This window comes from Pelophylax lessonae (genome assembly GCF_965119305.1).
Source record: "Pelophylax lessonae genome assembly, chromosome: 12".
In the NCBI taxonomy this organism is placed as follows: Eukaryota; Metazoa; Chordata; class Amphibia; order Anura; family Ranidae; genus Pelophylax; species Pelophylax lessonae.
In genome coordinates this window covers 133,188,143-133,213,009 of record NC_138779.1, presented here as the reverse complement: position 1 = coordinate 133,213,009, position 24,867 = coordinate 133,188,143, and the positions used below count along the sequence as shown (strand labels likewise).

General features: G+C 43.6%; 1 protein-coding gene across 3 annotated transcripts in view; it reads right to left on the bottom strand.

Annotated features, from left to right (window-relative positions):
• The window catches only part of HYOU1 (hypoxia up-regulated 1), a gene marked incomplete at its 3' end in the record, with an annotated part of 94,290 nt that extends 73,276 nt beyond the window's left edge, over nt 1–21,014 (bottom strand). For 2 of the 3 annotated variants that reach the window (XM_082274292.1, XM_082274294.1), the window contains exons 1-6: nt 20,937–21,014; nt 15,895–16,000; nt 9,643–9,736; nt 7,431–7,509; nt 4,799–4,953; nt 81–157 (exon numbers count right to left, since the gene is read on the bottom strand). In XM_082274292.1, coding sequence (XP_082130418.1) covers nt 81–157; nt 4,799–4,953; nt 7,431–7,509; nt 9,643–9,736; nt 15,895–15,967 — 478 coding nt within the window. In that variant the 5' untranslated portion in view covers nt 15,968–16,000; nt 20,937–21,014. Of the gene's footprint in view, nt 1–80; nt 158–4,798; nt 4,954–7,430; nt 7,510–9,642; nt 9,737–15,894; nt 16,001–20,936 lie in introns of those variants that run through there. The other variant, XM_082274293.1, reaches the window with a different exon arrangement.
• Between the last annotated feature and the right edge of the window lie 3,853 nt (nt 21,015–24,867).

Here is a 24,867-nt window from a genome sequence, read left to right as displayed (position 1 = left end):
TCAGACCCCCTTACATATACCCCCTATAGTTCTACTTTAACTGCATAAATTGAAGACGTTTAAAATTAGAAAGGGCTAACCTGCAAACTCCTCAGCTAGGGATCTGGAGTAATTCAGCATCATTGCCAGCAATTCTTCTGGTGAATAAGTCACTTCTCTAAAATATCAGGAAATAAAAATAAAAAAAAAAGTTTCATACGATCAGTAACAAACAATACTTTGGTTTACACAAGATGGGGTTTAGAGTGAAAAAGTGCTGTGTAAAGAGTCTAAAACAAGAATGTCACTTTTAAAGATCTAAATGCAAGAGGTCTTTTGAAGGGACGAGTGTCTGGTGTATGCCTCCCTCACTGAACCAAATTCAAAACTCTCCTACATAAACCAATGGGAAAATAACCTGAATCTTACATTTTACCCGTCTTGAGTGGCAGGATACTGCCTCCGCTTTATTCGGGTGGCTAAAATAACCCATTTACATCGCCTGCTTGACGTTGTGGTCATTTGGGGACAATGCATCACATCTGGTGCCAGTGCCCCTTTGGGACTAGGTTTTGGATATTTAATTTAATTAATTCAGTGACGGGAGTGAATATCCAAAGATCCCCATTCGTTGCCCTGTTCTATAAGATTACCTGATAAAGTACCCAGGAAGTCAGTGAAATTAATCACGTATTTATTTTTGGCAGCAACGATCACTGTTGCTAAGCATTAGAAACAGTTTGTTATTCTTCTGGATTACGTTAAAGCGGAGTTCCGGGCAGAGAAACAATTTTTTTCTGAACATACCCCGGGACAGTCAGGGCTAGCACATTCCACAATGGCTAGCCTCTGATCTGTCCCGGTTCGCACTTACCTGTAAGAAGAAATACTTACTTAGAAATTCTCTTCCACAGCGTTTCCATCTCGGTTGTGGGCAGCTGAAGCCGGCGCGGTCCTCTTCTCTGTCTTCTTCCGCGTCTTCGTGTCCCAGAATGCACTGCACCGGCCCCTCTTGTCACTTCCGGTGCGGCGCCGCATTCCTAAACGGCGTCGCCCGGAAATGACGAGCGGGGCCGGTGCGGCGCATTGATTCCTGGAAGCTATGACGTTTAGCTCCCAGGAATCATCGCGAGGCAGGAAGTGACGGGGTGAGCCTCGGTGCTGGAGGAGGAAGCTGTCATAGGTGAGTATTTACGATCTTCAATAAAAAGGTGAGTAAACAAAAAAAAAAAAAAATAACTATCCAATTCCTTTTCAGGTGAGGCATACCTAGCGGAGGGGCACAAAAAAAAAAATTTTGTGCCCGGAACTCCGCTTTAAGAGTAAATTCATGGTTAAGGTTGAATATTGCGATTATGGTTAATGAGAAACGCACTCCCATATTCCATAATGGTTAAAAAAGATTGATAAAATATGGGACCCATGGATCAGTCACATCTCTTCTCCCTAATGCGCTGTGGGCTGACCTTTTCGCTTACTCTTTTTCCTCTCGTCCTTTTCTTCTCTACCCCCCTTTTTTTAATGTTGTTTGAATTCAACATATATTGAGTCTTTAAAGCTATATTAGGTCTCATGAACTGGTATGAAGGGTCTCCCGTTACTCTTTATCCACAATTCCCCCCCTCCCATGAACATCCCACAATTACTTTATGTCCCTTTTTATTCATGGACCATGGTATTTGTTGATGTTTTGTGTATTTGTCATAGCGACAATCCGAGAATTGCCTTTTGTTTAAATGCCTTTTGTGTCATTACCAGATTTTCTCAAAAACAAATGAAATATAAAGATCTAAAATGGCCAACAGGTTCACCTTAAAGCTGAATTCCAGAAAACTGCAGGCATACCACGAGTTAAGACTAACAAGGAGCCTTCCGCCTCTAGACTTCACTCTATTCATCCGATAGGTTTATGTGCTCCAAGAGGAGAACTTCAACACTGCGGTCTCAGTTTCTTCAAGAGCAGAGTTACTGAAACAGCTATGCCCGCCCCTCCCCCTGCTCATTCTCAGAAGCCCAATGCCTCGTACACACGCAACGATCGGCCGACCGATCGGCCGTCTTTTGTCCAGTGTTGTTGTGTTGGTTGAAATGTGCTCTAGACTGCACACAAATTTTCTCGGCCAACAAAAAACAACTTCAGAAGTGATGTCATGTGCTGGTTTACTTTCCGTGCGTTTTTTCTTCTCTGAGCATGCCCAGTCTTGCTCATCAGATTTTTGTCTGCCGAAATCTGTACTGACTGAAGGAAAATCGGCCGTTAGGTTGACGGCCAACAAAAATTTTATAGCCTGCACACCAGATTTTTTTGGGCCGAAAAGTCGGAGTCGATTGTCGAAAGCATCATACTAACAAGCCGAAAATCGGCCGATCGGACGTTGGCCGAAAATTCACAGCCAACTATAGATGCGTGTGTACGAGGCATTAGGGCTCTTTCACACTATCCTCTGTCGGCGGACTGTTTATCTCAGCGGGGGATCGATCCGCTGATCCCCCGCTGAGCAGGAGAATGACAGCTGTTCTACACACTGTGTGCAGAGACACAGCTGTTAGAGCCCCATACATCTCTATGGGGGAATCGGATGGGAACGGACCGTTGGTCCATTCTCATCCGATCCGCTGGACGGATAGAAAATAGGGTTGCCATCCCTCCAGAGTTGACGGATCAGATGTCAGTGGACATGTCTCCGCTGACATCCGATGCCCCATAGGGAAGCATGGGGGGGGGGGGGACTGTTCAGATCCGTAATGCCCCATAGGGATGCATGGGGGGGGACCGTTCAGATCCGGCAAAAAAAAAAAAAAAAAAAAAAAAAAACTGACAGGCGGATCTGAACGGTCCGTCTCTGTGAAAGAGCCCTTAGGGTCCTTTCACACGGGCTTTCCGCCCGGTGGACTCAGTTTTACTCAGCGGGTGGATAACAAGTCCGTCTCCGCTTACTTTGCAGAGACGGACCTGTCAGATCCCCGCTCTCCTCCATGGGAGATCGGATGAAAATGGACTGCCTGTCAGTTTTCATCCGATCCTCCAGACAGATGGAAAATAGGGTTTCCATCCATCCGGATTTCCCAAACCGGATCGCAGCGGGTGTGAGCAGAGATGTCACCGACATCCGCTGCTCAATAGGGGTACATGGAGCAGCCGATCAGATCCATCTGAAAATTATTGTATCTTAAATTAAAACGGAGCAGCCGATCAGATCCATCTGAAAATTATTGTATCTTAAATTAAAAAAAAAAAATCAGTTTGGGGTTTTTTTTTTTTTTTTTTTTTGTTATCCAGGGAGGGGAAAAAAAAAAAAAAAAAAAAAATTGGACTTTTCATCAATTTAGGTCAATATGTATTCTGCTATGTTTTTGGTAAAGAAAAAAAAAAAAAAATAAAAAAAAAGTCGTATATTAATTGGTTTGTGCAAAAGTTAAAGCATCTACAAACTATGGGATTTATGGGCTTATTGGTTTTTACTAGTAATGGCAAGGATCAGCGATTTTATTGTGAATTTGACATTGTTGCGGCAGACAAATCTGACACAGAATTTTTGGGGAATAGTAACCAGTGCAAAAAAAAATCCACTTATGTATAAATGACACTGGCAGAAAAGGTGTTAACAGGGGCGATCAAAGTGTGCTCCTAGGGAATGCTTTTTAACTGAAGGGGGAATGCTGTGACTGGAGGAAAACAGATCAGCATTTCTGCTTAGCAGAAACATAAGATCTCCATTTTCCTCCCTCACCTGCCTCTCCAGAGAAGGATCGCGGGTGGTCATCGCGGCAGCTGGACCCGCTGATTGGCTCCCACTGTTTCCCATCACAGCGTGAGTGGGGTGGCCGCAGGGACTTAACACATTGTAAAGTTGCTCAATTCCTGGAATTTAGCTTTAACCACTTGCCGATCACCAACAGTACATATACTGCTGCAGGTCAGCTCTGTCCCACGAAATGACGTAACTGTACATCGCTTTGCGCGCCCAATCACCACAGGGGAAGTTGATCTGTGGGTCCAGGGGCCGCGATTACCCCTGGGCTCCTGCGATCGCTCCCCATGAAGCTAGAACGGCGGTCTGCTGTTGTAAACACGGCAGACCGCTGTCCTGTCAACAATGAACACAGGGCTCCTGTGTTTGTCCAATTTAAGAACTCAGGTCCCCGTGTTCATTCCATCCTTCACACAGAAAGCACCCCCTAGGGACACATTTAACCCTTTGATCACCCCTGGTGTTAACCCCTTCCCTGCCAGTGTCATTAGTACAGTAACAGTGCATATTTTTAGCACTGATTCCTGCAGTAACTTCACTGGTCCCTCCAAAAGTGTCAAAAATATCAGTCAGGTGTTCGATTTGTCAGCCACAATGTCTCAGTCCCACGAAGGAGGGAGGAGAGGGAAGAAAAAAAAAAAAAAAAAAAAAATCAGTTCTGGTAGAGATTAGTCCTGTATTATAACTATTAAAGTGGTGCACTTCTAAAAAACGCAGGTTTTGTACCTTAATGCACTTCATGCATTAGGGAAAAACCTACTGGGTGCTTTAACCTCTTAGCGTCGGCGGCTCCCGAAGCATTAGGAGGATTATGCGGCCGGTTTAAGATCACGTGATCGGCTGTCACGTGGTCCAAAAACTCCCGATCGCAACGATTACCTTTTGGTTAGGGAACGGTAACTGCACTGAGAGCAAGCAGGGCATGCACTCTCAGCACAAGGTGTACATACAGCAATTCAAGCGTTGAGAGGCCGCATATTTGCGTACGGCAGACACCAAGGGATTAAGCATGGTAAGCAACAATTATCGTTTGGGAAACAAAAAAGCTAGATAACGTCATAACTTACTCTGATAGCTTAAAAAGGGTTGTACCCCTAATATCATCCTTCACAATATCATACTCTGGAAAGCGCTTTTTAAAAGCTACAACTTGTGGGTTCTCTGCTCCTTTCCCCAACAAATCCTGGAAGAAGCGAAACGTCTGCTTGGGATTCTTAGCTGCCTGTAAGAAGATGGTCAAGATATATTAATGTATGCTCTGTCATTATAGTAACTTGTACACATGATAATGGTGAGACCATACACCACGAGACAGTATAAAAAAGAGTTATGAATTACCAAATTCTAAAAAAAGGTAAATATTTTATTTAGGGTCCAACACTCCAACTTTAGGACCGAGAACAAGGCAGGCATCAGTTTTCCTAAACCCCATATAGTAATAGCTGCAGTCAGCAGGCTCCAATGAAGTTACACTGTGCAGGCATTAATGCAAAAATGATGCTGCAATTGTGGCATGAATGCCAATCTATTACAATGCACGAGTTTCTAGCAACCACTGCCTCATTTAGGATCGACCCTTGCACAGTGTGACTTCAGTTGGAGAATGCACACTGCAATGGTTACTATACATTGCCTGACTCTGGGGGACAAATCTGTGGCTGGCCCAAGTAGAGAATGGGGAGGGTAAAGAAGTCGAACACTGGACACCAGCCACAATTCAAGTTACCTGCTCCTAACCTGACCCCGGGACTTTATGCTTTAACCTTCCCTGACCCATAGTAGGAGACTCAGGTTTTACTGAAATCATACTCCTACCCACAATTTGCAGCAACGCATTATGCATCATTTAGCATTTGGTCTCTTAAACCAACATCTGTGACAAACTGCTTCAGGTAATGCGAAAAATTGCAGATTGTGGGTGTGGCTACAAATGAGGGTGTGGCTAAAAGCAGACAGACAATCAGTAGGATGTCCACAATTTATTTTTTAAATTACTCATATGCAAGCTGTATAGAAGTTTACAACTTCTGCTGAATACATGAGTACCATGCAACATAGAAAACATACTGACAAATGAAAAACAGATATATAAATCGTTTTCTTCCTTCTTACTCGGTACTTTATTGATGGTTCTCAAAGCAGATAAAAAAAAGGAAAGAAGGGAGGGGAGGTTAAATTGCAAATTTGCTTAACATCTTTGAATGTATTAAAGTAGAACTATAGGCAAAACTTTCTTCATGTTAGATAGAGCAAGGTAGGGTTATTATCCAGGTCAGATTGTTTCCCCCCGCCCCATGTCCTATTGTGGCGGAGATTTCCCTTCCCTGCCCCATAGCTAAACAGGAAGGGAGAAGCAGTACCTGCAAATTAAGGGAATCATTTGGGGACCCCCAGGTCACCAGAACTAGTGTCCCCATTGGAAGATTCCCCCTCTTACTTTTCTGGGGACAACCAAAAATTTGGCATTCTCTTTTTACTTTTGATAATAGTAAACCGGACAAATAGAGAGGGTGAATCTCCTTAAAGAGGGAACAGACAGCAATAAAAAACTGACTGATGGTTTTATTCCCTCTGCATTCTATCCAAAAGTATAAAAAAACAAAAAAAAAAAAAAACAAGTTTTGCCTTTAGTTATGCTTTAAGGTGTTGTAAAGGCAGAAGGTTTTTAATCTTAATGCATTCTATGCATTGAGAGAAAAAGCCTTCTGTTTGTAGCAGCCGTCCTTCACTGTGGGTTTCCCTTACTAGCAATGCGGCGCCTGCACCCGGAGCCAATGGACGGATCGACTTGGGTTGCCAACATCGCGGGCTCCCTGGACGGCTAAGTGTCCTTCAATGAAAAAAAAAAAAAAAGTCAGCTACAGTATTTGTAACTGCTGACCTAATTTTTTACCACCAGGTTGGAACTCCCACTTTAATATGCCATTTGTGTGGCATTGTCTGACTGCAGACTAGGGCTGCACGATATTGGGAAAAAAAGAACATTGCGATATTTCGTTTTCAACTATATATATTGCGATATTTCTCTGGGTGGAATGCAGAAGACGGATTAGGCAGAGTCGGGACTCACAGTTGTGGTAGGAGGTAGAAAAACACAGCCCGACATGACATCTGTCCCACACGTTCCCTCTGCCACCCTGGAGCTAGTTCTCTTGACCGAGCGGTGAGAGCGGCACAGCGAACCAATCACGTGAGTAGCGGCACAGGGAACCAATCAGGTGTGCAGCTGCTCACGGCGCGCTGCTCACCGCTGAACGTGTGGGACGGCTGCCAGCACTGAGTCTCCTCCTCCTCCCCCCGAGTCCTGACTTCTCCCTGCCTAATGGTAAATATCATGTCTTTGGCGATATGAATATCGCCCACGCCCGCAGAACGATAGTCGATATCACATCGACTATCGTTCAGCCCTACTGCAAACTTAGGATTCTATGAAGGAAGAACTAGAGAGTTCGGGTAGGATCCAAGGAAAGACCAATGTGCGTGCGCTGGAAGTGGGATCTATGTGCTGGACGTGTGACCTCACTAGGGGGGCAGGAAGATGCACATTTGCACAGTGAGAGCAACAGAACGTAGAAGTTACATAATATTTGACAGGATAAGGAACCATTTACTGTACATATTCCTTCCTAAATATCTATCACTATTTGCTAATATTAGGAGTGCACATTTGAATATAAAGGACATAAAGTACAAACTTACCATTCCTAAAGAACTATCTCCAAAAAGGCGTTCATTTTCTTTCAACGTGATAGCAAAAGGGGTTTTCCTCCTCGATTCCCTAAAAATATAATTCGTGCAAAATTATTAAAACATTCTACACTATATAATAAACTTATTTTCTCAATACCCTTGTACCTCCCTGACCTCAACATGCAAATTAAATGTTTTAACTCAAACTTTGTTTTCATTACGTGTTATTTTAGACTTGGCAACATCTCTGGGTGATCTGTCCTATGGAATGCAGACAGCCAATTGCTGGTTGTAGGAGCCGGCAGAGTCCTGTAATAAGCTCCCTGAAAATATCACAGGGCTCTGCCTTGCAGCCCTGATGCAAGCAATGGACTGGCTCTTGGGAGGGGTTATGCAAATATCAACACTCCATTAAGGGTGGTTGCTAGTCTGGAGGAGTGGGTGATGCCAGGGAGATTTTATTTGCATACAGACTACCCTAGGTAGAGTCCACATGTGGGGAGGCATACAGGGACAGTCAACCAGGGGGAAGGAAAGTTTTAAGAGGCGGAAACCTACCTGGACAAAATGGAAGAGTTTAAAAATTCCCAGGGTGCACCCCCCCCCCCCCCATTTTCAAATATATTAAAGAAAAAAAAAAAATGTAAGTAAAGCCCCGGCCTAAACTGCCCGGCGTCCTAGCAACCAATCAACTGCTGGTTAACTTGAAAGGGTAATTAGGACAGCCCTGGCCCTCCATTCAAAACTGCTGCCTCCCGCTCTCTGCTCTGCTGTGAGGATGAGAGCAGTGGAGGCTGGGGTCAAGGACCAGCAGCTAAGTGGACGGGCTAGCAGCCCAGACCACAGTCTGCAATAGTAATCCCTGGAGGCGTCGGCAAAGCAGGGACGTGTTCGTGATCTACCTGTCACCTGCCCCCCATCGACAGGTAGATCGCGATTGGGTTGCCAACTCCCACACTAGGGCATTCAATGCTTCCACCAGATGAGCCCTGTAACTAGAGGCACACTTGTCCAGTTTGTTGCTGAATCTGGAGATCCACATCTGGAGCTCCCTAAATTTGACACAGGTGCTTCAGAATTCTCGGGTGTAGGGACCACTCCCCTAGTTCAGGGTGTGTAATACTTCTGGCCTCTGGAAACCAAAGTGTTCTAGAAGTTCCAGAAGTTTTCCAAAGACTTTAGACATAGTGGCAAAGAAATCGGCTTTAGCCACACAGGTCACATGGTGCATGTCAGAGGGATAGCTACAGTCAACACGAAAGGTTTTGAGAATTTCTGAACATATTTTTCATCTAACTTTTCATTTAAAATATTATCTAGGACCAGCTTTACGCTTGATGTGTACCTTGGGGACAATAGCCAGACTCCAGGCCTAGAATATGTGCTTTGAGCACTGGATCCTACATAGGTTCAAGGCTGTCTATTTATATAGTTCCCAGACTTTGAAAACCTCAACGTGGATAAGGCCAGTGAGTGTTTGTATGTGTACAAGCAGGGGCGTCCAACCTTTTGATCTTCCTGGGCCACACTTACCTGCCCCTGGACCCAGCGTTGTCCTCACCTAAGCAGGTTCTTCAATCTGCTTTGGGTCAAGGCGACAGCATCTTGACTAAGGGAAACTATCAGTGAAGCCTTGTGGGTTCACAGCCGGCTTTCAACGGCACAATGAGCAAGCTGCGCTATGTCTTGTATATGGTCCTGCAGTCCACCCCCCGCCAACATCTCCTCGGATGTGGCCAGCAGTGAGGGAGCAGGTATCTGTCAAAATCAGGTAGCCCCTCCAACCCAAAAAAATAAAAAAAGTGTGCCAAAATGTAAAGGAGGAAGAGTGGACATTCCCCTTTTGGGTGAAGTGCCGCAATACTCCCTAAAAACAGTTGCTGCCTAAAGCTGTTGACCTGAATAAGGTGCGATTGTGAAAAGTGGGATATTTTTCTTTGAAAAGATAAAACTTTATAAAGTCCTGTAGGAAGACACTGTCAAATTTTGCATCAGCCGCATGTGTCCACTAAGTGTAAAGTGCATAAAAATAAAAAATAAAAAAAAAAAAACACACACCACCTCAACATTTCAGGTTGTGTGTTGGGCTACATTTACAACCATCATGGGCCGCAGGTTAGACTCTCTAAACTGTTAATAGAAATGTATGGTGTCGACAGTCTATCTGAAAAATTAGCATTCCATTCCTTCAATCCAAATTACATTTAAAAAGCAAACTTACTTGTTTAAGACAATTTCCATAGGAACTCCTGGCTTGACTATAGCAATTTTCAACCATTCAAAGCCCACATCCACAGACATGACTGCCACAGAATCTACAAAAGAAAGAAAAAACAAAAGTAAAACAAAAAATGTATTTAGCAGAAAAGAGATCTCCAGCGTGTGCAAATGCAAACATCTGAATTTAGGTAAATGTACTTCTAGCATTAGATAAATGCAGTTCCATAGAGTTGGAGGAATATCAACTTTATTGACATTAGATCACATTTGGTTAGGCAATTTCAAATTTCCACACAAACTGTTCTATACTTTTAGCTTCTTCACCGGCCGAGCGGTCTCCTGGGGGGGGGGGGTCAATCATTTGCAGGAATCTGTGTGCTGCAGAATACACAGGGGGATTTATAAATATGGGTTGGGAGAGGCAGGTGAGACGCCAAACAGCTGTACATGCACAGAGGCAGAGGATTCTGGTGATTTTTAGGTTTGTAATAACTGGTGAGGTTCTCAGCATCAAATTTGCTTGTTTTTACAATAAATGGAATGGTTATGATGGTATACCACTGTACAAATAGCATATCTGGATGGAATTTTAAAAGGAAAATTAGGATCAAAGCTCTTTTGGCAAACTTTTCCTGTGGGTCACAAGAGCGTACTTAGTTTTGCACTCCTGAGACCCAGATTAAGCAAACAGTGGGCTAAAGACCACCGTCAGCGGATGTCTGAGCTGGTTCAGGCTCTGCATTGAATCCAGACAATGTTGGGATCCACTCCAGCTGCCTCCACAGCCCAGTACATCAGTGAGTGATGGGACAGAGCCAAGAACTGAGCGATCAGTCTTTGATCGCCCAGTTCTTGATGTACTTTAATGTAGAGCCAATAGTGTATTTGAGAACAAGTGTGGGGCATAGTACTACTTTTTGTAGTTTCTAAAAGATAAACATATCAAGATTTGAATGATGGATATCAATAACTTCCCTTGAAGACATGTCTTGTGTGTACTCCAGGCTGCCTTTGCATGCCAGTGCAGGAATGGTCACCCATGTCCTGAAATTTTCTGAATGCAAGCAGAAATACGGATAGGAAACAAATGTTATGAGTGTGCCCTTCCCTACCCGGTAGCTTGGAGAAGTGCCAAACAGAAAACCAAGATACACTGTAAATCGTAAAAAAAAAAAAAAAAAAAAAAAAAAAGAAGTGTTTCTAGTGGGAAAGCACAGTTTTCTCTATTCTGTGAAATTAAACCTAAAGTGTTGTTACACTTGGCCTTACCCCCTCTAGTTTTAAACAGGATCACCTACAATGTAGTGTACAGCTTCACTGACAATGAAAAGATGTGGAAAATGGGTGTGGCCAAGCTCAACCGCTACTGTAAAAGTCAGCATTAGTATTTAACTTTGCTTAAAGGGAACACCTACTTGGAAACATAGGGAGGCAGATATTGCCCATATAGCAAGCCTTCCCTTCTAAATCTGTTGACTCACTGGTTGTCCTGCTGATATCAATTGTGATTCAGGTTTGTCTCCTTCCATTAAAGGAGGAGTTGTGAAGGCTTTCCATCTTCATGCATTCCAAAAAGCCTTCTGTGTGCAGCAGCTCCCTCAGCCCCTAACACTTACCCGAGGTCCCTCTCTGTCCAGCGATGTCTATGAGTGTCTTAGCTGTCCAAGATTCTCCCTCCTGATTGGCTGAGACAGCATCATTGGCTGCCGCTGATGTCAAAGCCAGCTAGCCAATCAGGGGAGAGAGGACAGGGCCGGGGGTCCATGTCTGAATGGGCACAGGGAGCTGCGACTTAGCTCGGGTGACCCCATAGCAAGCTGCTTGCTGGGGGGGGGGGGGGGGGGGGGACACTGAACAGGAGGGAGGAGCCAGGATCACAGAAGAGGGACCCAAGATGAGGTTCGGGGCTGCTCTGTGCAAATCCACTGCAAAAGTGCAGGTAAGTATAACAGGTTTGTTATTTTTATAGGGGGAAAAAACCCTAGACTTTACAATACCTTTAACCTGCTTGAGTGCTCTGCCCCCTCCATCTTCATTATGAAATTTGAAACCCATATTGATCACGAAAACCCATAATCTGAAGCCCAGTGATATTTTTAGGCTTAATTCTTGTGTACTGACTTGTGGTACCCCTTGCCTTCTGAGGCTGGAGATAGATGACCCCAATAAGTAAAGCATGTTCATTGTAAATACATACAGTGCACCTGGAAAGTATTCACAGCGCTTCACTTTCTCCACATATGTTACAGCCTTATTCCAAAATGGATAAAATTCATTATTTTCCTCAAAATTCTACAAACAATACCCCATAATGACAACATGAAAGAAGATGTTTGTTTGAAATCTTTACAAAAAAAAAAAAAAAAAAAAGTACCTGAAGGGCTCTCAGACCATGAGAAACAAAATTCTCTGGTCTGATGAAATAAAAGATTAAACACTTTGGCCTGAATGGCAAGTGTCATGTCTGGAGGAAACCAAGCACCACTCATCGCCTGGCCAATACACCCCTACAGGTAAACATGGCAGTGGCAGCATCATGCTGTGGGGATGTTTTTCAGCTGCAAGAACTGTGAGATTAGTCAGGATCAAGGGAAAGCAATTGCAGTAATTTACAGAGACATCCTTGATGAAAACCGGCCCCAAAGCACTCTGGACCTCAGACTGGGGTAAAGGTTAATCTTCCAAAAGGACAACGACCCTAACCACACAGCCAAGATAACAAAATGAGTGGCTATGGGACAACTCTGTGAACGTCCTTGAGTAGCCCAGCCAGAGCCCAGACTTTAACCTGATGGAACATCTCTGGAGAGATCTGAAAATGGCTGTGTACGGACGCTCCTCATCCAACCTGATGGAGCTTGAGAGGTCCTGCAACGAAGAATGGGAGAAACTGACCAAAAGCCATGGTCAGTTATACCAAGCTTGTAGCATTATACTCAAAAAGACTTGAGGCTGTAACTGGTGCCAAAAGGTGTTTCAAAGTATTGAGCAAAGGCTGTGAATACTAATGTACATGGGATTTTTTTTATTTTTAGAAGTTTGCAAAGAAAAAAAAAAAAAAAAACACTTCACGTTGTCATAGGGTATTGTCTGTAGAATTTTGAGGAAAAAATGAATTTAATCCATTTTGGAATAAGGCTGTAACATAACAAAATTTTGAAAAACTGAAGCGCTGTGAATACTTTCTAGATACATTGTATATATTGCACAGTATTTATGATAAAATGTACTTTTATCATACAGATGTGTATTGAAACAATATAAAAATTGGCGATGTACTCAAACCTAATTCTACAAAACATGTCACTTTACTGATGATCAATAAAAAGAGTTGATTACTAGAAACTAGAGTATATAGATTTGTGTTTCTTGTTTTTAAAAAAAAAAAAAAAAAAAAAAAAAAAAAACACTAGAAAATAGATTTTAATTCGTTCGGGAATGATAATAAAAACAACAACAACGAGGGGTCTTCAAAATAGAAGTTAAAAAAAAAAAAAAAGGAAACTTTTTGAACACACACACACACACACAAAGATTACCAAAAGTATTGGGATGCCTGCCTTTACACACACATCAACTTTAAGGGCATCCCAGTCTTAGTCCGTAAGGTTTAGGAGCGTCTTTGGGTATGTTTGACCATTCAAGAAGCTAATTTGTGAAGTCAGACGAGAAGGCCTGGCTCACAGTCTCCGCTCCAATTCATCCCAAAGGTATTCTATTGGCTTGAGGTCAGGACTCGGCAGGCCAGTCAAGTTCCTCCACCCCAAACTTGCCCATCCATGTCTTTATAGACCTTGCTTTGTGCACTGGTCCAAATCATTAGGTGGAGGGGGCCCCTTAGTTCCAGTGAAAGGAACCCCTAAGGCAGAGGTCTCCAAACAAAAGGGCCAGTTTACTGTCCTTCAAATTTAGGGGGGCCAGACTGTGGACAGTGGGTGAAGAAAATGTCATGTGTCGGTGGGATTAACACAATGCCCATGACAGGTATTAGGGGGAGCAATAGGGCCCCATCAGTGGTGTCAGTGGGAGGAATAGTGTGCCATAGTTGGTGTCAGTGAGAAGACTAGTGCCCCATTGTCGGTGTCAGTGAAAGAAATTTGTCCCACTGTTGCCGACAGTGGGAGGGTAATAATCCCCCAAGGGCCGGATAAACACAAGCAAAGGGCCGCATCTTGACCCCTGGGCCGCAGTTTGCAGACCACTGCCTTAAGGCGTCAGCACACCAAGACATTTTACACAATTTCAAGCTCCCAACTTTGTGAGAGCAGTTTGGGGATGGCCCCTTCCTGTTCCAATATGACAACAACAGTGAACAAAGCAAGGTCAGCACACTGTATAATCACAATGCCAAATGTAGCCAGGTGCCATAGAGGTACAGGGTTCCCTTAGAGAGGCATTGACTGTGTGACCGTAGTCCAATAACACTCCAGGGAGAGCATGTCCCATCTGAGATGCATCACAAAATGCTATCCATACAATAGCCCTGCTGTATAGTTTAGTTACTTACACACACAGGTTTGCAAAACACAGCCGACAGCCCTCTTTGTGAAGATCCTCATCTGCTCTGGGTGTTACACTCCCTGCAGGGTGAGAAGCAATCCTGGAGCCAAGGAAAGACCTCTCCCACTACTGCATGCCAAGACGCCATACCTCTATTTCCCACAGAGGATAATTGATTGAGGGGGTCCTACCACAGGAGAAGGACTGCCAGGCCCCTCTGCTAATCAAATGGGGCCCAGGACCATTACTGGGGTACTGCCTGTAACCCCCCTCCCCCACCCCCCAGAGGCTGTGCATAAGAGGGCCAGAATAACATTGATGGAAATTGGCACTTTCGGAGGTAGGTCACCAATGACAGACTCCATATTTTTCTCCATAAACTCTTCCAAAAGCACAATTTTAAACACATGATCAGCTTGGACAGCCCGGGTTTGCAACTTAAAGTGGTTATAAAGCCTAAACCTTTTTTTTTTTTTTTACCTTAATATATTCCTTGCATTTAGGTAAAAAAAATGTTTAGGCATCAGTATCTCACCTCACCCTCTTTGAATTTACCCGAGTCCTCATTTGATCCAGTGCTTTGCACGTCTGCAGCTCTTCTATCCCCTCACTTTCTGGTCTCACTGCCTTTGCTGAGGCAGCAGGAATCAATGGCTCCCGCTGCTGTCATTTAAAGAAATTTAATAGGGAGCAGGAAGTGGGGCAGAGTCCCGCTGTCTGTCAATAGACGCAGACAGCGAGGCACGAGAGTGAGCTTGCACAAGTACCCCCATAGGAAGCAGTTTCCTATAGGAGCACTCAGCTGAGAGGAGGAACCAGGAGTGCCAGCGGGGGACCTGAGAAGAGGAGGTTCTGGGTCTGTTTTCTAAAAAAATTGTACAATTACAATCATTTTAAGCAAACCTGCACTGTAGTGCCCACCTCCCCAGAAGTACATATTCATATTTCCTTTGCTCAAACTATTTATGTGAGAAGAAAGAAAGCCCTGTATCCATTTAAAGTTGCTTTAGTCAGGGCTCACACAGGGCTGAAGACTGTCTCCCCACCCCCATATGACAACACACAGTCAATGCCAAACCTCAGTGCTATCCAATGAGAGGAAAGGTACCAGGTATTTGCTTCATAACTTAAAGAGGTTGTAAACCAAAAAAAAAAAAAAAAAAAAAAAAAAAAAATTTTTTTTCCCCACCCTGAAAGATAAAGACATAATGAGCTAGTATGCATCGCATACTAGCTCATTATCAAATACTTACCTTAGAACGAGCCCCCGCCGTGCCGCCCGCTCACCTCTATGACGGGCGACATGTCCAGTCGCCCGTCTTCAAGGATCGCAGCATCCGGCCATCTGATTGGCCGGAGCCGCGGTGAAGTCACTCCCGCGCACGCACGCGGGAGCCGACGGTCACGGCACGGGGCTCTGAAGGAACGGCACTACCTATAGGTAAGCCTTATCATAGGCTTACCTATAGGTACAACTTGCAGAGGAGGGTTTACTTCCTCTTTAAAGAAAGAAACTCAAATTACATTCCCTGGTTTGCATGCCAACTAGAGGGAGCATTACCACATATACAGTATATGAAATAAACATTCAAAAAGTATGAACCCAGAAAAAAAGGCTTTAGAAAATGCTTTTAGGTAAGTGTTACCTTTCAACATCTAACAAAGGACACCATATCATATAATGTAATGAAGAAGTCAGAGGTAACACCTAAAAACTGCTGATATACACAGATAATTACAGGCACGTTCTTACCTGTCTGAGAAGGCAAGAGATCAACCAACAGAAAGAGGAAGAGAACTCCTGCAGCCCTCATTGCAAGCCCCATTGTTCTGTATTCTCTGCGCCAGTCAATGTGCACCTAAATAGAAGGAAAACACATTCAGTATTGTTCAGGAAACAATTGGTCTGCCATTCATGCCTTTATTGGTTTTAAGATCACCACCTACTTCTTTATCAGCTATTTCTCTAGTTTTACATATCTGATCAGACCTCAAGTATGGCATCAGAACACTGTGCATTGGTTGTATAACCAAACTAAAAGCCTGGAGGTACTAATACTATCTACATCAATATATTGTGCTAGGGTTGCAGGGAGAATAAAAAACACACGTTGACAAGTAGACCAAAATTTAGTATCGTACAAGACGCAGAAACCCTGGAACAAAACCTATAACTGGACCAGGCTTTCACAATCAGGGTTCTGTGGTCCCTTAGAGAGCCCGTTAGGGGTTTGAGCAGTGGCAGATTCATTTACCACCTGTATAGTACCAGCAGAGCTAGTATAATAAGACAAGTGTAGTTTCCTTATCTCTCAGGTAGGTAACCACCAACAATCTTTAGCTGTCTGACTGCAGAATTCTTTGCTCTGACCCTCAACATAAGGAGGGAATTTTTTTCTGACCACCATAGTAAGGAAGTATTTCTGCATTGGCCATCAGGGTAACGCAATGTTAAATTTTCACAGTCACCATTTCTTTTGGTCATTATTTGTTGTCATTTGTGATGATTACCAAAAATGTTGTATAGCATGAAGGTGGTTAAAAATGATCTACCTCGGGGTAGTCATGTCAGGTTTCTAATGCTTTTACTCAATACCTAGAACTTATAGTAATAAAACCGCATAGCAGCGGCTCTACACTCTCTCCTGAACAGAGAGGTAGCAGTAGGAGCTTTCAAGCACAGCCAGTGAGCAGAGAACAGGGCGGAGCCACACGGTGTGTCAATGGACACAGAATGCAGCTGAGGAATCAAGCCCTCATGAGTGCCCCCCCAATGCAAACGGCTTGCCATGGGGTGCACTCGGCGGCTTTGAAATCAAGCAACTGAATGCTGCTTTGAAACCGAGCAACTTCATCTAAAATTGTGTGTTTTTAAAGCTACATCAGAGCAACTTCAGGTGCGACTTGGAAGATATCTGTGCAGCTTCATGCAAGGATGTCTATGCAAGTTGCACTTGAAATCGCCAAAAGTAGTGCAGGAATTATTTTTCAAATTGATGCATCACCACAAAGTCAACATTGCACCGATTTCAACACTGTCATTGCTCACAATTGGGTGCGACTTGTCATGCGATTTGAGCTGTCAAATCACATAAGTCGCTCCAGTGTGAGAGAGGCCCTACAGCCAAGGAAGCTGCCATCTTAGCCTCTGTTTCATCTGCAGTTGCCATGGTACCGCATGTGATCAGTGATGACACCAGCACATTTGATGGCTTGACAGTTTGGCTGAACACCTAGGCAAAGGTGACAGTTATTTACAGCATACCTTGAATCTGTTTTTGGAAACAGTTAAAATTGATTGATTTAGTTCCATTTTAAATGTGGTGGCTGCATTTAGGCTGTTATTTTTCAATTTACTTTAACAAATCAAGTTGTCCAGTAGTTAGACAGTTGGGACAAACCATTAAAGTGGAAGAAAAGATCAGCTGTCAGACAAGGGAACTGTCGAGCTCTGTATACACAGTGTTGGGGTAGTTACTCAAAAAATGTAACTAGTTACTAGTTACTTCTGTAAATTGTAATGAGATTACTTTACTAGTTACTGCATTTGAAAAGTAACTTCACTACTTATTACTTTACTTTCCTCTTTCTTAATTGACCGTGTAGAAGAAGATACATGACACTCTTTCTGCATAGAGTTTATTGTATAAACACAGGCTTTGGGAAACATGAGAACAAAACCTGAAAAAAACAGAATAAAACATAAAGTGCAACAAAAAGTCATAAACTTCATCCCTCTCTATTCTTCGAAATAACGATTGTATCGCACGGCTTGGGTAACGCAGCAAAGCGCGTTCCTATAGCCTAGTAAAGTAGTGAAGTTACCTCCTATAGCCTAGTAAAGTAGTGAAGTTACCTCCTATAGCCTAGTAAAGTAGTGAAGTTACCTCCTATAGCCTAGTAAAGTAGTGTAGTTACCTCCTATAGCCTAGTAAAGTAGTGTAGTTACTTCCTATAGCCTAGTAAAGTAGTGAAGTTACCTCCTATAGCCTAGTAAAGTAGTGAAGTTACCTCCTATAGCCTAGGAAAGTAGTGTAGTTACCTCCTATAGCCTAGTAAAGTAGTGAAGTTACCTCCTATAGCCTAGTAAAGTAGTGTAGTTACCTCCTATAGCCTAGTAAAGTAGTGTAGTTACTTCCTATAGCCTAGTAAAGTAGTGTAGTTACTTCCTATAGCCTAGTAAAGTAGTGTAGTTACCAATATTAGTATTGTAACTAGTTACTTTACTTAGTTACCAAAAAAAGTAATGTAGTTACTGTAATGAGTTACTTTGTAACTAGTTACCCCCAACACTGTGTATACAGTACAGACATGCAATGTCTCTTCTGCTATACGATGCACCTACCTGCCTTCTTGCTGTCTGCTCTGGCATGTAAACCGAGATGCACCTGCAGAGGCTCAGCTTACACTGCCAGCCTGGTCTTGTGTGCCAGAATGACAAACTCATCCTGTGCTGGCCAATGAAGATGGCTGAAGACTGGCGCACAGCAGTAGATGCAGGCGAGGGACAGGGCCATTGGAGCAAAGGTACGTTTAGGTCAGCATTAACATCTACAGGAGTGAATACAATGGGTCAACTTTTATTTATATAGTTGACCTAAACCCTCCCATTGTTTATAGCCAAAAAAATATATATTAGCCTCGGATCTGCAGTTGCTGCACATGTGATCAGCTATGACTCCCAACCATTTGATGACTGGACAGTTCCATGGGGAGTATAAAGCCACTGAGTTATTCATGGCATGCCTTGAATGTAACCGATTTGGGAAAAGGTTAAATCGATGGTTTTAGTTCCACTTTTAAGGGCCAATTCCCACTTTATCGGGCAGCCATTTTACCGCATGGTATAACATTTGTCACCGCAGGGACACACAGGAAACAATTGTTTCCTAGGTCTCCCATTCCCGATAAAATGCAGACATGCTGCATTTTTATTGCAGCGCACTGGGCTGAATTGCATTGTAGTTAATGAAGTTTATGTTTTGTACACTTCAAATAAAGCTTGCACAAAAAAAAGAAACAGCGTGATGCGCTGAATTGCACACCACACTGGCAAAACAGAGGGACCAGAGCAGGTAATAGCTAGTGCTGCGATTTACTGGCTGTATAGTGTGACTTTGCACTAAAGCCTACATTTAGTTTAAAAAAAAAAATATGAATAATGAACAAAAGGCACATTACTTACGATTACCACAATGTGCCCCCGTGTGTATATTAGCAGAAATCTAAAGCCTCTGCCCCCCTTCATCCAATGCATTGGGGAACTAAGTTGATGGAGCTGTCATGTGTACCCATCAAAAGTGCCAAGTACACCTATCCTTTCAGCCCGTAGCCTCCATCCAATGAAAGGCTGCAGCCTCCATCCAATGAAAGGCTGCAGCCTCCATCCAATGAAAGGCTGCAGCCTCCATCCAATGAAAGGCTGCAGCCTCCATCCAATGAAAGGCTGCAGCCTCCATCCAATGAAAGGCTGCAGCCTCCATCCAATGAAAGGCTGCAGCCTCCATCCAATGAAAGGCTGCAGCCTCCATCCAATGAAAGGCTGCAGCCTCCATCCAATGAAAGGCTGCAGCCTCCATCCAATGAAAGGCTGCAGCTTCCATCCAATGAAAGGCTGCAGCTTCCATCCAATGAAAGGCTGCAGCTTCCATCCAATGAAAGGCTGCAGCTTCCATCCAATGAAAGGCTGCAGCTTCCATCCAATGAAAGGCTGCAGCTTCCATCCAATGAAAGGCTGCAGCTTCCATCCAATGAAAGGCTGCAGCTTCCATCCAATGAAAGGCTGCAGCTTCCATCCAATGAAAGGTCCACCTCCTCCATTCATTACCTGTGACTGCCAGAGCATCTTAGGCTAGGCTCACACACATGCAGCTTAAGGAATGCATGCATTTCTGCCCTGCAAGCAAAATGTGATGCTCTTAAGCCCCCCCCCCCACATTGGAAAACATATTGCATGTTCAGGTGTGGCAGCACCATACTGTTCCATGTGGCTGTGATTTGAAAGAGTCGGGGGATCGGAGGGGAAAAAAAAAAATAAATAAAAATCTGGTTTTCTGCAGGCACATCATCACAATTCAAAAGAATGAGCTGCGGTATCTGCACACATGCGTCATGCAAGACCCACACAATCATGGCCCCAGCCTTAGAAATGAGACTGTCATTTGGGACAGTCACATGGCATGGAGGGTGAATGCAGGATTACGGCAGTAAAAGCCTTGTTCCTGGTCCCCCAAACAGTGAACCCTCTGGGCGCAGGGAGCCCCACTATAATGATTTTCCTAGGAGCTCAGCTTTAAAACAAAAAGAATGAATGAGAAGGATGACCCGGCTCAGTACAGAAAATGGGGATCCTGGAGAAAATGTCCATTGGGCAGTAAGGAGCCAACACTGAGCCCTCCATAGAAGAAGAGGCCAAGGAGCTCCCAGCCCAAAGCCTGTGCACTATACAGACACCCCAGACTAGAGACCATCCAGAACAATGCTCGGTGCCATGTGTCACTGGGAGGCGTGTCCTGCTGCAGTCAGTCTACACAGGTTACCTACCGACAGGATGGAGCAGCAGGCAGGAAAGTGATAGAAGAGATGACACCATTGCACACACTGAGCCAGGAATAGAGGAGACTGACTACACCCGGAATACACCCAGGAGCTCGGCCTTCCCTCCTCTACCTGTGCTGGAGAACTACTCTGCCATGAACACGGCTCAGTGTTCTCCGTTCTCTCACCCGCTACAGCCGCACTCGCCGTCCGCTCTCCACCGCAACTCCGCACACTGAGCCCAGCACAGACACTTACCTTCCCTTCCACTCCGCTGCTTCGCGCACACACCGGAACGCGGCGGGTAATGATTGGCCGGCTTACCGGCAGCTGGGAACGTCACCCAAGCGCGAACCCCGGCCAATCAAACGTCAGAGAATTCCCCAGCTGTCAGCTTCCATTGGTCCACGTTTGAGGGAGGCTCGGATTGGTCCACGCTGCTGCGGCGTCAGGCCGCTCTGAGGAGTCATACTTGTATTGCACGGAGATTGTTACATCTCAGGCTGGAGAGATAAGGGGGGTGGGGGATGTTATTATATTGTAAATATAAAATACAATACAATTCAATCAAAATCTGTATATATATATATATATATATATATATATATATAATGAGTGTGTTTTCTTAGGAGTAAGCTGACACCAATGTTAACCCCTTCATTATGAGGGTAAAACTAAATTATAACCCCTGAGCACAGTTTTGCAACTTTGACCTGCATTAGTAAACCTGGACAGATCATCACAACTACTTTGTGTATTCCGGTGGATCATACCTTGTTTTTTCAGGACAAATTAGACTTTTATTTGGTGATAACTGGTAAAAGATGTCTCCTGATTTTTTATTATTAAATAAAAACTTCCACAATATAGTAAAAATATCATTTTTTGAATTCATCTGTTTATGTCTCGCCATTACCATAGCCATTTGCCGACCAGCCGCCGTACATATACAGCAGCAGGTCGAGTCGTTACCGCGAAACGACTTACCTGTACATCACTTTGCGGGACTGCGAGTGGGGGTGTGCGCACATTTGCCACAGGGGAAGCTGATCTGCGGGTGCCCGGCGGCCTTGAATGATGTAACTATCATTTTGCGCCCTGTACAAATCATTAGTAAGACCTCATCTGGAATATGCAGTTCAGTTTTGGGCACCAGTTCTTAAAAAGGATATCGGGGAACTGGAGAAAGTGCAGAGAAGGGCAACCAAACTGATAAGAGGCATGGAGGAGCTCAGCTATGAGAAAAGATTAGAGGAACTGAATTTATTCTCTCTGGAGAAGAGGAGATTAAGGGGGGATATGATCAACATGTATAAATACATAAGGGGTCCATATAGTGAACTTGGTGTTGAGTTATTCACTTTAAGGTCAACACAGAGGACAAGGGGGCACTCTTTACATCTAGAGGAAAACAGATTTCGTCTCCAAATACGGAAAGGTTTCTTCACCGTAAGAGCTGTGAAAATGTGGAATAAACTCCCTCCAGAGGTGGTTCTGGCTAGCTCACTAGATTGCTTTAAAAAAGGTCTGGATTCTTTCCTGGGTGTACTTAATATACAGTAAGTGGGTACAATTTTTTTTTTTAGGTAAAGTTGATCCAGGGAATATCCGATTGCCTCTCGGGGATCAGGAAGGAATTTTTTCCCCTGCTGTAGTAAATTAGATCATGCTTTCCTGGGGTCTTTTCGCCTTCCTCTGGATCAACTGCGGGTATAGGATTGTGTATATGGGATTGTATGGTTGGGTTTTCATTACTGTTTTTTTTTTCTTTTTGTTGGTTGAACCAGATGGACTGACTAACTATGTAACTATGTAACCCGCGATCGCTCCCCGTGGAGACAGAATGGCGGGCTGCCGTAAACACAGCAGATCGCTGTTCTGTCAGCAATGAAGATAGGGATCCTGTGCTCTTTCCATAAGCCCATCCTCCACACAGTTAGAAAGCACTCATATGCACACATTTAACCCTTTGATCACCCCTGGTGTTAACCCCTTCCTTGTCAGTGTCATTAGTACAGTAACCGTATTGAAAGTAACAAAGGGTTTAGAACAACGGTAAATTAAAGCACAAGGTGTACATAAAATAGGTAAGTACCATGAACATTATGTGTACAATATTACAAGTTATATGTGAAATCAGTGAAAAAAAAAAACATATTAGATGGAGGAGGAGAGGTATCGAGCTTGATACAGGAGAAGGCATGCATGAGGGATATGAGCGCCACTTTCGACTCCCAATTATGTTACAGTAGTCGGGTGAAGTAGCCCTTTGGTACCCCAACGGGGGGGACTATACCAAAGAGCTCGAGAGATCTGGGAGACTGTGAGTTGTAGGAAGCAGGGAGGCTCATTAAGGATAGTTGTAGATAGTGGGGGTAAACAGGGAGGAAGGGGAGAGAAAAAAAAATTGCAAACAGGAGAGGGGGAGGGAAGTAGGGAAGTTTTAAAGAGTCCCCCCCTAGGGAACGGAGTGATATGGCGCCAGGCTCAGGGGGGGATAACAGTGCATATTTTTAGCAATGATTACTGTAGTAATGTCACTGGTCCACCCCAAAAGTGTCAAAAATGTTGATTAGGTGTTCGATCTGTCCGCCGCAATGTCGCAGTACCGCTAAAAATCGCTGATCCCTGCCATTACTAGTAAAAAATAAAAATAAATAAAAATGACATAAATCTTTTCCCTAGTTTGTAGACGCAATAACTTTTGCGCAAACCAATCAATATACTTGATTTTTTTTTTTTATCAAAATAATGTGGCTGAATACAAATTGGCCTAAAGTGCTGAAAAAACTGATTTTTACATTTTTGTTATTGGGAATGTTATATAGCAGAAAGTAATATATATATATATATATATATATATATATATATATATTTTTTTTTTTTTTTTTTTTTTCCAGAATTGTCGATCTTTTTTTGTTTATAGCGCAAAAAATAAAAATTGCACAGTTGATCAAATACCACCAAAAGAAAGTTCTCTTTGTGGGGAAAAAAATGACATAAATTTATTTGGGTATAGCGTGGCATGAATCTCAAAAAATGGCCAGGTCATTAACCACTTGCCGACTGCCGCCTGACTATATACGGCGGCGGTCAGCCCCTCCCAGGCAAAGTGACGTACCTAGTGACGTCACTAGCCTGGGAGCCAATAGGGGGCGAGTGCACGCCGCGATCGTCGGGTGGAGAGGGAGAAAGGCAGGCGGCTAATGTAAACAAAGCCGCCTGTCATTCTTCCCTGTGTAAAAGCACAGATCATACGGTCCTGCTATGTAGGACCATTGATCTCTGCTGTTACACACACAGCCACATCCAATCACAGTTCGAAGCACGCCCCTAGGGACACACCTAACCCCTCCCTCTCCAATAAAGTTAACCCCTTCCCTGCCAGTGTCATTTTTACAGTAACAGTGCATATGTATAGCACTGATTACTGCAGTAATGTCACTGGTACCCCCAAAAGTGTCAAAAATGTCAGTCAAGGGTCCGATCTGTCCACTGCAATGTCGCAGTCCCGCAAAAGAATCGCAGATCGCCGCCATTACTCGTTAAAAAAAAAAAAAACAATAAAAATGACAAAAATCTTTCCCTTAGTTAGTAAACGCAACAACTTTTGCGCAAACCAATCAAAATACGCTTTTTGCGATTTTTTTTTACCAAACATTGGTAGCAGAAAACAAATTGGCCTAAAATGTTAAAAAATTTTGATTTTTACTTTTTTTTTTGGGGAATTTCATATAAAAATATGTGAAAAATATTGTTATTTTTGCAAAATTGTCGCTCTTTTTTTGTTTATAGCGCATGATCAAAAAATCGCACAGGTGATCAAATACCACCAAAAGAAAGCCCTGTTTGTGGGAAAAAAAAGGACGTCAATTTCATTTGCATTCAATTTTCATTTTCAGTCGCACGACCGCGCAATTGTCCGTTAAAGTCACGCAGTGCCGAATCGCGAAATAGGCCCTGGTCAGGAAGGGGGTAAACTCTTTCAGGGCTTAAGTGGTTAAGGGGGAAAACCTTCCGGTCCAGAAGTGGATAACCTACCACCAAAGAACAACCCTAAAAAATATTCTCCCTCTCCTGACAATCACAGGGATGTCACATATGTATGTTGTATGTCCCTGGAGTATGGCCCAGAAATGCATTTTACTTTTTCATCCTACCATGTTTCCCTGAAAATAAGCCCTACCCC